General features: G+C 38.8%; 1 protein-coding gene across 2 annotated transcripts in view; it reads right to left on the reverse strand.

Moving 5' to 3' along the window:
- The window catches only part of LOC124612719 (alpha-tocopherol transfer protein-like), a 104,979-nt gene that overhangs the window by 22,574 nt on the left and 69,764 nt on the right, over positions 1 to 12,641 (reverse strand). For both annotated transcript variants that reach the window (XM_047141078.1, XM_047141076.1), the window contains exons 4-5: positions 10,087 to 10,336; positions 3,601 to 3,711 (exon numbers count right to left, since the gene is read on the reverse strand). In XM_047141078.1, coding sequence (XP_046997034.1) covers positions 3,601 to 3,711; positions 10,087 to 10,336 — 361 coding nt within the window. The remainder of the gene's footprint in view (positions 1 to 3,600; positions 3,712 to 10,086; positions 10,337 to 12,641) is intronic.

Consider the following 12,641-nt stretch of genomic DNA (forward strand, 5'->3'; position numbering starts at 1 on the left):
TTTTCGTAAAAATTTACTCATTTCGACTGGTATATCTCTAATCTCAGAAGATTTCAATAGTTCCGCGATATGTACACATTCACTAGGGAAGGAAGGCCTTAAATCTGTGTCATATGATGCTTGAAGTTTTGTTGCACGTTCAGCAATATCGTCAGGTGAACTGTTCTTAAGGTTACTTGAAACTGTGAAGGAGTCTAACACTGTGCTACAGCTTTCTTTCCTCCTCATTAATTCGGCGTACAAGTTATCGAATACTGGGAGAAATGTTTCGACTCTAAGTTCTTCCTTTCCAGTCATAAAAACTTCGTTAGATTCCGCTTCTTCGTCATCATGAAGTACACGTTTTCATGATCTTTTATAGGTGCATTCATAGTCTATATCAGTGACAATCACCATGGATTTATTTTAATAATAGTCGAGCATGCCACGAAAAGATGCAATAAATCCCACAAGTGATTCATATAACTCATGCACTACTTTAGTATCAGTATTTATACATTGCAATTTCAGATTTACACTATTAATTCTACGAAGTATATCCTTCCAAACTGTCATCATGAATACTGTTGCTAGTCTGCTGATTTGATTCAATAAAGCTCAAGCCTTCTTTAGCACAAGTGGTTTTTCAAACGTATTACTGGCATTAAGTGTGATGGCATTGATAATGCCCTCCCAGTTTTCATGTAGACTTACACACGCTTCCTCTCATGCTGACCATCGTGTTTTTGATAAACTTTTTACTGGGTTTCATGAAAGAAACAAATTTATCCCAGCGCTGAGTAGAAGCATTAGAAAAATTATAAAGGTTTTGCACTATACTGAAAAATGAAGACGCTTCCCGACAACACCTTGCAGCACTAGTGCCGACTAAATTCAAAGAATGCGCAGCACAAGGCACATAATACGATGTCGGATTTCGTTCTATAATGCGTGCCTGCAAACCAGGGTAGGTTCCTGACATATTGTTTGTATTGTCATATGACTGGCCTGTACAGTCAGTAATATCAACGGAATTTGTATAGAGGAGTTTTAGTACGGCCTCAGCTAAGTTCTGCGACTTGTATCCCGATTTACTAAAAACAGAAGCAAACGTTCAACAGCTTCACCATTCTCGTTCACGTATACTAATATGAAAGATAATTGATCAATATGTGACATGTCCGCAGTAGAATCTACTATTATAGAGAAATATTTGGCCTGCTTTATTTCGCTCGTGATAATTCTTTTCATTCGCTCAGAAAGAAGCTCTATTATTTCATCACAGACTGTCGAAGGAAAGCCAAAGAAAAAAATTGTAAAAGGCAAGAAAGAAAGACTGTATCCAGTTCCAATCGTACCACACCACACATCAGCACAAAGCTTTTTGCTTTAAACACGGCACACACGGACAAAGATTCTTCCTTTAAACACGGAATGATGAACTGACCAACTGGGATTCCTGTAAGTAACTGTGCTATGAAAGAACAACAATGCAGAATAATTTAATTTTATTGTCATCTGTTTCTCTGTTGTCAGTGAACAGTAGAAGCACACTTGGCATCTGTTTCCCTGGTCGCCGGAATAATAACAGGGACGCTAATATGTTCTGAATATCCTTGATACTGTCTTTCTAATTTAAAAAGAAAATAATTTTTGTAATTTCTTGCAGTGAGGTGTTCTGGATCGACTCTTGTCCCACTTATTCTTACAACATTTTAGCAGTTTCTGTGGACAGAGAAGACAGACTACAGAGTTTAAGTAGTCTTGTTAGCAGCTGATGTGGTGTGTTGTCATTTATGTGAACACTGCTGTTATGTCTATATGCAAATGCACCTTTGTCCAAAATAAAATTAAAATAACCTTTCCTCGAAGAAAAAAAACTTAGTTAAGACGTTTAATATAAAATTTGCAATGCCACGTACTATTCGATTGCACGGCGTTGGAACTTTGATATCGTGCAGGCTGCAGCACAATAAATGAGACAAACGAAAGTTGGTTTCTTCTTCTTTTTTCGCCAAAAAAAGGAACTAAGTAAATAAATAAATAAATAAAATTTTTAAATTGTTGTGAAGTGTATTTCACACATTATTAGATACTCACCTTATGTTCTTTTCGTACAAGCATGTGTTTAAAAATGTAAAACATTCCCAGTATCATCATGGTTTATTAAACTAATGTCATTAAATCAAAACCATGATATTAAAGACCACAGAGCTTCCACATTATTACAGTGATGGAGGGTTGACATGATACTTCCCAGAAATATTTACAAGAAACTTAAGTAGATTCGCGTTTTACACACTGAGGTTCACACACGTTACAGTATTTAAGAAACTGCTGATTACTTCATCACAGCTGTTCAAGGGTCCAGGTATTTTCACGGGGAAAATTCGTAGGGTTAAGTAGAAGCCGACAACATTCTCGGAATATTAACGTTTCTAACATTGTGTTGTAGATTGCCGTCGTAACAGCTTTTGAACACTCATAAAGATGATACCAGAGAGAAACCCAATGTTAAATTTCCATCCAGTGAACTACGTATATTTCCAAGCTTGTATTGTCGAACTGTGTTCTCAAGGCTTATTTAAACTAGTAAATTGTTTAATAATATTATAAAATGTTGTCGTTCGTAAGCGCAGGTATTTTAAAACGTAAAAGTTTAATTAAGTACAGAGCAAAAATGCCGCCCCCCTGAAGGTGCCGCCCCTAGGCCCCTGTGTAGTGGGCCTATATGTAAATGCGCCACTGAATAGTTGTTAGTATATGTATGAAATGAAAGCGTTGTTATTACTAAAAGTAGCCTTCCCATCCCTCATGTCAATGTTTTGAACATTTAAACCATTTGTGGCAATTTATAGCTGCCGCGCAAACAGAACCTCGTTGGTACGAAACAGTCAGCCACCATTATGTGGCAATTTCGAGTATTACAAAATATTTCATGTCTTTTTTTCACAGCGGCAGCCACAATGCAGTTTAAACCATTTCGTGTAGTAATAGCTTGCATAGCAAAGTGTTTATTTTATTACAGTGTCAGTATTTACAACATTTTAGATCCAAGTTGGAGATACGGTAGCTTTGGCCTTGATTACGAATGAAAGAAACATAAAAGGTATTTAAAAAAATTGTTTAGGCGCCTTGTATGATAAAAGTGAACGCACCAACAAAAAGGAAATGTAAAGATAGTATTTTATTCTCCTTAGATATTCTTATTTCATTAGATTGCCTACGGAAGTCCGACCTCTATTATGTGCAAGTTTACGTAATTTAAAGGCAGGCTTGGTGTCGGAATATCAATTGAGCGACCCACAACCAACATTACCATTTTTTCTACACTTACATTTAAGCGCAACGCATTTAGAGTGATTTCTATTCACCACAGGGAGAACGGCTGCTGGTGATAAATTATGATAACAAACTCACGGGTAACACGTCGTGCTTATAATCTAATCATAGCCTTGTCCCATTATAATCATTTTGACAACTACTACTTATAAACTACGGATGAAACACATCAATCCAAAGTAAATGGTACAAATAAAAAGAATTTCTGACTCATCAAAACTACATCAACACCGACCCAGCTAAAATAACAAATCAATAGGAAAGGCTTAATGTTCTTACCCTTTTAGCAAGCTTTGACGAAAAAGAGTTGACAACAATCTTGTACAGCAAGTCAACAACTTGTGACATGTTGACGAAGTGGAGTGCCTTTATTCGAGAGCAGTACGCCGTCTAAAAAAACATAAAAAGACAACTCAATATATAATATTGCCTCTCTAGTGTTGTGTTAATAATTAGAAATGGCTCTGAGCACTATGGGACTTAACATCTGAGGTCATCAGTCGCCTAGTACTTAGAACTACTTAAACATAACTAACCAAAGGACATCACACTCACTCATGCCCGAGGCAGGATTCGAACCTGCGACCGTAGCGGTCGCGCGGATCCAGACTGTAGCGCCTTGAACCGCTCGGTCACACAGGCCGTCAATAATTAGAGCTAAGATGCATATTACAGCTGATGTTTGTAAGAGGCACGAGAAGACCAAATATGCGGGCTCAGCAATTCTCATTCTCCAACATTTATCTTCCTTACTGCAATGGTTGAAGTTATCATCAGCTCTTCCCCTAAAAACAGCTGTTTACAAACCGTTTAATTCGAAGAATCTTTGACAAGTAAACTAACATATTTTAATTACGGCCCAGAATTTATGCAACTGTACAGAGCCAAAGGGAAGGTTATTTTGATTAACTCTCACTTTTAGGTACAACATACTTCTGAACGACGGCTTCTCAGCACTTCTTCTCACTGCAGAATATTATTATTATTATTATTCTTTCTTTCTTTTCTCAGACGATATGTCTGGTCAAAAATTGAAAGTGACGCGGACCTTGATCAAGCGTGACTTCCTTTTAACTGTATGCTATATGTTATATTGCATTTAGGAACTTTCAGGTGATTGAACATGTATCAATAATTACGGATATCTGTAGTTGTATATATAAGTTTGGATGTACCTGTATTGCATTGATGTACTGGTGGATATTGTGTGGTATGACTCCTGTAGTTGATAGTATAATTGGTATAATGACAACTTTATACTGATGCCACATGTCCTTGACTTCCTCAGCCAGTTGGATGTATTTTTCAATTTTTTCTCCTGTTTTCTTCTGTATATTTGTTGTATTGGGTATGGATATTTCGGGTAGTTGTGTTAATTTCTTCTTTTTATTGGTGAGTATGATGTCAGGTTTGTTATGTGGTGTTGTTTTATCTGTTATAATGGTTCTGTTCCAGTATAATCTGTATTCATCATTCTCCAGTACATTTTGTGGTGCATACTTGTATGTGGGAACGTGTTGTTTTATAAGTTTATGTTGTAAGGCAAGCTGTTGATGTATTATTGTTGCTACATTGTCATGTCTTCTGGGGTATTCTCTGTTTGCTAGTATTGTACATCCACTTGTGATGTGATCTACTGTTTCTATTTGTTGTTTGCAAAGTCTGCATTTATCTGTTGTGATATTGGGATCTCTAATAATACGCTTGTGTAATATCTGGTGTTTATTGTTTGATCCTGTATTGCAATCATGAATCCTTCCATCTCACTGTATATATTGCCTTTTCTTAGCCATGTGTTGGATGCGTCTTGATCGATGTGTGGCTGTGTTAGATGATATGAGTGCTTGCCATGTAGTGTTTTCTTTTTCCAATTTACTTTCTTTGTATCCGTTGATGTTATGTGATCTAGAGGGTTGTAGAAGTGGTTATGAAATTTCAGTGGTGTAGCTGATGTATTTATATGAGTGATTGCTTTCTGTATTTTGCTAGTTTCTGCTCGTTCTAGAAAGAATTTTCTTAAATTGTTTACCTGTCCATAATGTAGGTTTTTTTATGTCGATAAATCCCCTTCCTCCTTCCTTTCTGCTTAATGTGAATCTTTCTGTTGCTGAATGTATGTGATGTATTCTATAGTCGTGGCATTGTGATCGTGTAAGTGTATTGAGTGCTTCTAGGCCTGTGTTACTCCATTTCACTACTCCAAATGAGTAGGTCAATATTGGTATAGCATAAGTACTTATAGCTCTTGTCTTGTTTCTTGCTGTCAGTTCTGTTTTCAGTATTTTTGTTAGTCTTTGTTATATATTTCTTTTAGTTCTTCTTTAATATTTGTATTATCTATTCCTATTTTTTGTCTGTATCCTAGATATTTATAGGCATCTGTTTTTTCCATCGCTTCTATGCAGTCGCTGTGGTTATTCAATATGTAATCTTCTTGTTTAGTGTGTTTTCCCTTGACTATGTTTTTTCTTACATTTGTCTGTTCCAAAAGCCATATTTATATCATTGCTGAATACTTCTGTTATCCTTAGTAATTGGTTGAGTTGTTGATTTGTTCCTGCCAGTAGTTTTAGATCATCCATATACTGCAAATGTGTGATTTTGTGTTGGTATGTTCCAGTAATATTAAATCCATAATTTGTATTATTTAGCATGTTGGATAGTGGGTTCAGAGCAAGGCAGAACCAGAAAGGACTTAATGAGTCTCTTTGGTATATTCCACGCTTAATCTGTATTGACTATGATGTGATATTATTTGAATTTCCAGAATGAGATTTTCACACCGAGTCTCGGTCCGGCACACAGTTTTAATCTGCCAGGAAGTTTCATTATTTGAATTTGTTTGGATATTAAGTGTGGTTTTCCAATTTTTCATTACTATGTTTAGGAACTGTATCAAGTTAGGATCTACTTTGTATATTTCCCATATTTGTAGTAACCATGCGTGGGGTACATTATCAAAAGCTTTTTGGTAATCAATGAATGCGTACTGTAGCGACCTTTGTTTCGTTTTAGCTTCATATGTCACCTCTGCATCTATTATCAGTTGCTCTTTACATCTCGTGCTCCTTTGCAGCATCCTTTTTGTACCTCATTTATAATCTTGTTCTGTGCTGTATGTGTCATTTATTTCTGCGTAATGACTGAAGTTGATATTTTGTATATTGTTGGTAGGCATGTTATGGGGCGATATTTTGCTGGGTTTGCTGTGTCTGCTTGATCGTTTGGTTTCAGATAAGTTATTCCTTCTGTAAGTGTATCAGGGACTGTGTATGGGTCTGCAATGTAACTGTTAAATAATTTAGTTAGATGTGAATGTGTTGAGGTGAACTTCTTTAGCCAGAAATTTGCTATTTTATGTTTTTAGGGGGCTTTCGAATTGTGTGTAGAATTAATTGCTCGGGTGACTTCATGTTGCAAAATTATCACTTCAGGCATTTGTGGTATCATGTTGTATGTGTCTGTTTCTGCTTGTATCCACCGTGCATGCCTGTTATGTTGTACCGGGTTTCACCATATGTTGCTCCAGAAGTGTTCCATGTCTGTTATGTTTGGTGGATTGTCTACTTTAATGTGTGTGTTATCTATTGTCTAATAAAATTTCTTTTGGTTTGTGTTGAATGTTTGGTTTTGTTTCCTTCTATTTTCACTTTTTTTGTATCTTCTAAGTCGTTTGGCCAATGCTTGTAATTTCTGCTTCTTTTCATCTAATTGCTCTATCGCTTCTTGTAGTGAGATTTTACCTAACCTTTCTCGTTTTTTTCTGACATTTCATTTCTTATAAATCGTGTTAGCGGTCCAATGTCTTTTCTCAGTTTTTCTATTCTGATCTGTAGCCTGTGTGGCCATGCTGGCTTTGTGGGTCTCTTCTGTGTGTTGGCTGGTTCTGATCTCTGCTTAGTGTGTATATTTAGTGTAGTGAGTGCTCCTATATAAACCAGTAGTTGTAACTCTTCCATAGTTGTATTTTCATTTATTTTGTTGTGTATGATTGTGCTGATAGTTGTTATTGTTGTTTCGACTTGTGGGTTATTTGACGGTCTATGCAAGAATGGTCTAATGTCTGTATTTGTGACTTTGTATTCCATATATGTCAGCTGTGATTTTTCTTGTATATCTAACATATGTGTCACTTCGTGTTCTATTTGTGCTTGTTTTGGCTGCTGTCTTAAGATTTCGTTTTCCCCTAATTGTTCAGTTGATGCGTTTTGTTTTTTGTTTGTTTGCTCTGGGATGTTTGAGTCCATTACTGTATTTTCTTCTTCTTCCTCTTCTGATTGCACATTATTTTGTTCCAGTATTTGTTGTACTTGTTGTTTGATGTTTTCTAATTCTGACTGGGGTATCCTGTAATTTTTTTGGTTATTACACGGATCTGATCAGCTAGTCGTTGTTCTGTTAAAAATTTTAATTCTGAGTATCTGGTAATAAATGTTGTGTATACTTGTGATCTGTATCCACTTGTGTTGGTTCCTAAGTTTGTTGCTTGGTAATAACAGAACATGAGGTGTCGGTTAACTTCATCTGACCATCTCATCCTCTGTTTTCCTTCTAGGGTGGCTGCAGGAAGCATATCCTGCAAATCACCTCTGTTTGGATTTAAATCATTTTCCATGTGGCTAGCAGGGTCGTTACCATTGTGGACGGGCATAGGGTTCAAGCGTCGTCCCCGACCATGACAGCGCTTGTCCGAGGCTTCATTAGTTCTGTCCTGAACCAACTAATCACACTACAAGGGGGGTTAGCCCTATTAGTGGTTTGTTCTTCTCGTCGCCTTTTACGACTAGCAGAACATACCGGAAGCCTATTCTTTTCCCGGGCCTCGAAGGGGTTTATTACTATTATTATTATTATTATTATTATTATTATTATTATTATTATTATTAATTTCTCTTTGAAATGTCTTCTCAGATATATGTCTACTGCCTAGCACAGCTGCATGGCACTTGAGGAGTCGTTATCTTTTACTGAAGTCAGTACGACCATGACAGACGTTTGCAGGTGTTTCCGTTAATCTGTCCTGTTTTAGCTGTTTGCAGCTGTCCAGAAAGTCAGTGTCTTTGAGATAGTATGCACTGTTTATCGTAGCACAGACGTTTGTACCGCACGTTTTTCGTGAAACAAATGGTACTTGTAAGATGGAGAGCGAAAAGGGACCTCTAGTCGGAGAAGTAAAATTTTCAGTAAAAGCAAAAACTTTCGGCAATGTATATACCTGCTTCGGTAGTTTTTATTTCGTAGTAATTTAGGTCATTCTGTAGACTCTCGTACCGATCTGTAAACTGTTTGAATCGAACAGCTATCAATAATACCATTAAAGGTAATCGTAGTACTTCTGAAAACGAACTTCTTGTCTTGCAGAAGTAACATTGGCCCAGCAAGAGGTCCCGTTTCTGAATCTCGCAGCTGCGTATGGAAAGTTTCACAAAATAGTATCTCCTAAATTTTATAGTAACTTGTGGGGCTCAAAGGCACCTTTGTGGAACAGGAATACGTTTTGTTAGTACAGTAACGCTAAAACAAGACAAGTGGTCCCTCTTTACATGACAGTCACAGATCAGCCAGTACATTATTACCACCTACCTAATGGGCGGCATGGCCGCCTTGGGCACGGATAACAGCGGCAACCCGTCGTGGCATCGAAGCAACGAGGCCTTTGGCTGGAGGAAGTTGCCACCACAGCTGCACACACGAATCACATAATTTCGTGGGGGTGACGATGAGCTCTGACGCCAATCAAATCACAGGTGTGTTCGATCGTGTTCAGATCTGGCGAGAATTTTGAAATCGCCCTGCGAATGCAGCAAGGTGGAGGTTCTCTGCTGTTTTGGGGTGGCATTATGTGGGGCCGACGTACGCCGCTGGTGGTAATGGAAGGCGCCGTAGCGGCTGTACTATATGTGATTTCCATCCTTTGACCGATAGTGCAACCATATCGGCAGCATTTTGGCAAGACATCGTGCACATCTTGTGAAGGACATCCTTCAGGACAACGGCATCGCTCGACTACAGTGGCCAGCATGTTTTCCAGACGTGAACCCTACCGCACATGCCTGGAATGGATTGAAAAGGGCTGTTTGTGGACGACGTGTCCCACCAACCGCTCTGAGGGATCTACGTCGAATCGCTGTTGAGGGGTGGGACAGTAAGCCATGATGAATACAGGCATGCATCAATGCAAGAGGACGTGCTACTGGGTATTAGAGGTACCAGTGTGTACAGCAGTCTGGACTAGCACTTCTGAAGGTCTCGCTGTATGGTGGTACAACATGCAATGTGTGGTTTTCATGAGCAATAAAAAGAGCGGCAATGATGTTTATGTTGATCTCTACTCCAATTTTCCGTAAAGGTTCTGGAACTCTCGGAACCGAGGTGATGCAAAACATTTTTTGATGTGTGTATTAGGACGACTAAGAGTAACCTAAGTAAACATTTGGAGCCAAGTTATTCGACTTTAAGTGTATCAAGTTACAGACAAAGTGCGGCACTAATGCTAACTAATTCTGTGGTTTTACTTTTCCATGTCCAGTGCCCCAAGCCAAAAGTATATTTTCTGTCAACTGAACTTTTGTCGGATGTGGTAACTAACACTGCACGAACCTGTCATATTTACTTTGGAAAATTTACATTTATGAAAGAGTCTCTAATATTCCTAAATATGATTAGTACCTGAGCTGATAACACAGATCATAATTTATCATTTGAACAGCTCGTCGCTTTTCGAACGACGCGACACACAAAGCCGCTGGCAGCGAGCAGACTCACCCTGACGCACATCTCTATCTTGCGCACTCGCGCCGGTCCGAACGAGGCAATGTGGGCCATGGTGAACTGGCCGCAGTCGATGACGTAGACGTCGCCCGGCGTCAGGTCTTCAGCCAGGCGCACCTCCAGCATCATCAGGAACAGCTTGACGTACGCGTCCGGGTTATATTTTGACAGATCACTGACTGCCCCCAGCGACAGGTGGACACGGTACCCCTCTGGTGTGAGTCGTGGCATCGGAAAAAGCATCCTGTAAGCGATAAAAACGTGCATATGTAGTTCCATTAGAGAAAATAGGCGCCGTAATTTGGCAGTTATAAAAGTTAAACATTTCTTTCCATTGTCCGCAGTTACTTGTTGATATCCGAGTATTCACTATTTCTAGATACATTTTGGGTTGCCTGAAATTTGAGATACAGAGAGTATTTGAGATACAGAGAGTTTTCGCGTTTGGCTAATTCAAAGTCAACCAGCATTCCAAGAAGGCCGATATCGGGACTCAACTTTTACTTGAAATGGGCCTCGTACCATTTGTATTTAACCGTAAAGATATAGTTCACCGTAACTTCATGATATCTGAACGAATGTGTAGTTTCTATAAAGGTGGTATGCTTGCAGTTACTTCGTTTGTCTTATGAAATTCTTCAATGAGCCATTTCCATTTCCTGTCACTACTCACATCCGACAGGAAACACTGGTAGAACTGACATCATCATCATCATCATTACCACCACCACCACCACCACCACCACCACCACCACCACCAAATTGCTCACGTAATTTTGACTCACTAAGGGTGTCTGGTAAAAAGTGAATGCCATCATTTATAAAAGGAATAAGAAATTATATTAAACTCCTGTTTCAGGACTGGATGGAGGCTAAAGCCTGATATGACCCAAGATACAACACCTCCCCTATCAATTGAGGGTATTTATAAACTTGCGTATCATTGTCATTAGCTCTCGTTTCCCAGAACATCATGTTTCAGCTTCTTAGTGTTAAATAACATAACTGTTATGGTTTTTCTACAATTTGGAAACAAAATTTCAGAATGAATTTTCACTCTGCAGCGTAATGTGCTCTGATATGAAACTTGCTGTGAAGTTTGAAAGGTAGCCTGCGAGGAGCGATCGTGAGTCCTGCTTGAGTAGCTCAATTGTAGAGCATCAGCGCGCGAGTTCGAGTCTCAGTCCGATACTCAGTTTTAATCTTCCAGGAAAGTTTGTTTCAAAATTATTGAAATTTCATTAATTTCATTATTTTTGCATAAAAATGTCGCCATGTGACCATCGTAAGTTAAAATATCAAAATTTACGTGATTACAGTTGTATTAGAATTGTCTGTATGTGAGTACAAATTACTTTCGTAAATTCCTTATTATTGAAAAAAATTAAATATAAAAATAAGAAATTATCAAATCTCACTATGTTCAAGAGAGTCACCTCTTCAATTGACGCGACGTGGAATGTCAAAATAGTGGATTTCTGAACTCTGTTTGACTGGCATTTATGCCTTGTACTCAGATTATTTATGGTTTTAGTTCTCTTGTCGAGGTTAGCAGTAGTTTTGTATCAATCAGGACGATATCATAGCCGGGAATAAAATCAACAATGAATCAAAATAAATGGTATTCACAACTTATTTACAAATGGGGCTGTGTTCAAAAGTTTAGAACTTTTCTGGGAACGATCATACCCCTGAAGAGTACGTTGTTAACGAATTTAACGTAAGTACTATCCGCTTATCCGATATATTTATTTGATTCTTCAGAATTCTTAGGATTACAGGCAGTGAAATACTGAAATTTTAATCGTATTCTGTGAATAATCAGTAGCACGCTACCGAGAATTAAAATCTATTTTTGAAATAGTGAACCACTACGGCTTCGCAAGGGTAGTATTAAATACATTACTGGCCATTAAAATTGCTACACCACGAAGATGACGTGCTACAGACGCGGAATTTAACCGACAGGAAGAAGATGCTGTGATATGCAAATGATAAGCGTTCAGAGCATTCACAAGGATGGCGCCGGTGGCGACACCTACAACGTGCTGACATGAGGAAAGTTTCCAACCGATTCCTCATACACAAACAGCAGTTCACCGGTGTTGCCTGGTGAAACGTTGTTGTGATGCCTGGTGTAAGGAGGAGAAATACGTACCATCACGTTTCCGAATGATAATGGTCGGATTGAAGCCTATGGCGACTGTGGTTTATCGTATCGCGACATTGCTGCTCGCGTTGGTCGAGATCCAATGACTTTTAGCAGAATATGGAATCGGTGGGTTCAGGAGAGTAATACGGAACGCCGTGCTGGATCCCAACGGCCTCTTATCACTAGCAGTCGAGATGGCAGGCATCTTACCCGCATGGCTGTAACGGATCGTAAAGGCACGTCTCGATCCCTAAGTCAACAGATGGGGACGTCTGCATGACACCAACCATCTGCACGAACAGTTTGACGACGTTTGCAGCAGCATGGACTATCAGCTCGGAGACCATGGCTGCAGTTACCCTTGACGCTGCATCACGGGCAAGAGGGCCTGCGAGTA

The sequence above is a fragment of the Schistocerca americana genome, chromosome 4, assembly GCF_021461395.2.
Source record: "Schistocerca americana isolate TAMUIC-IGC-003095 chromosome 4, iqSchAmer2.1, whole genome shotgun sequence".
Taxonomy (NCBI): Eukaryota; Metazoa; Arthropoda; class Insecta; order Orthoptera; family Acrididae; genus Schistocerca; species Schistocerca americana.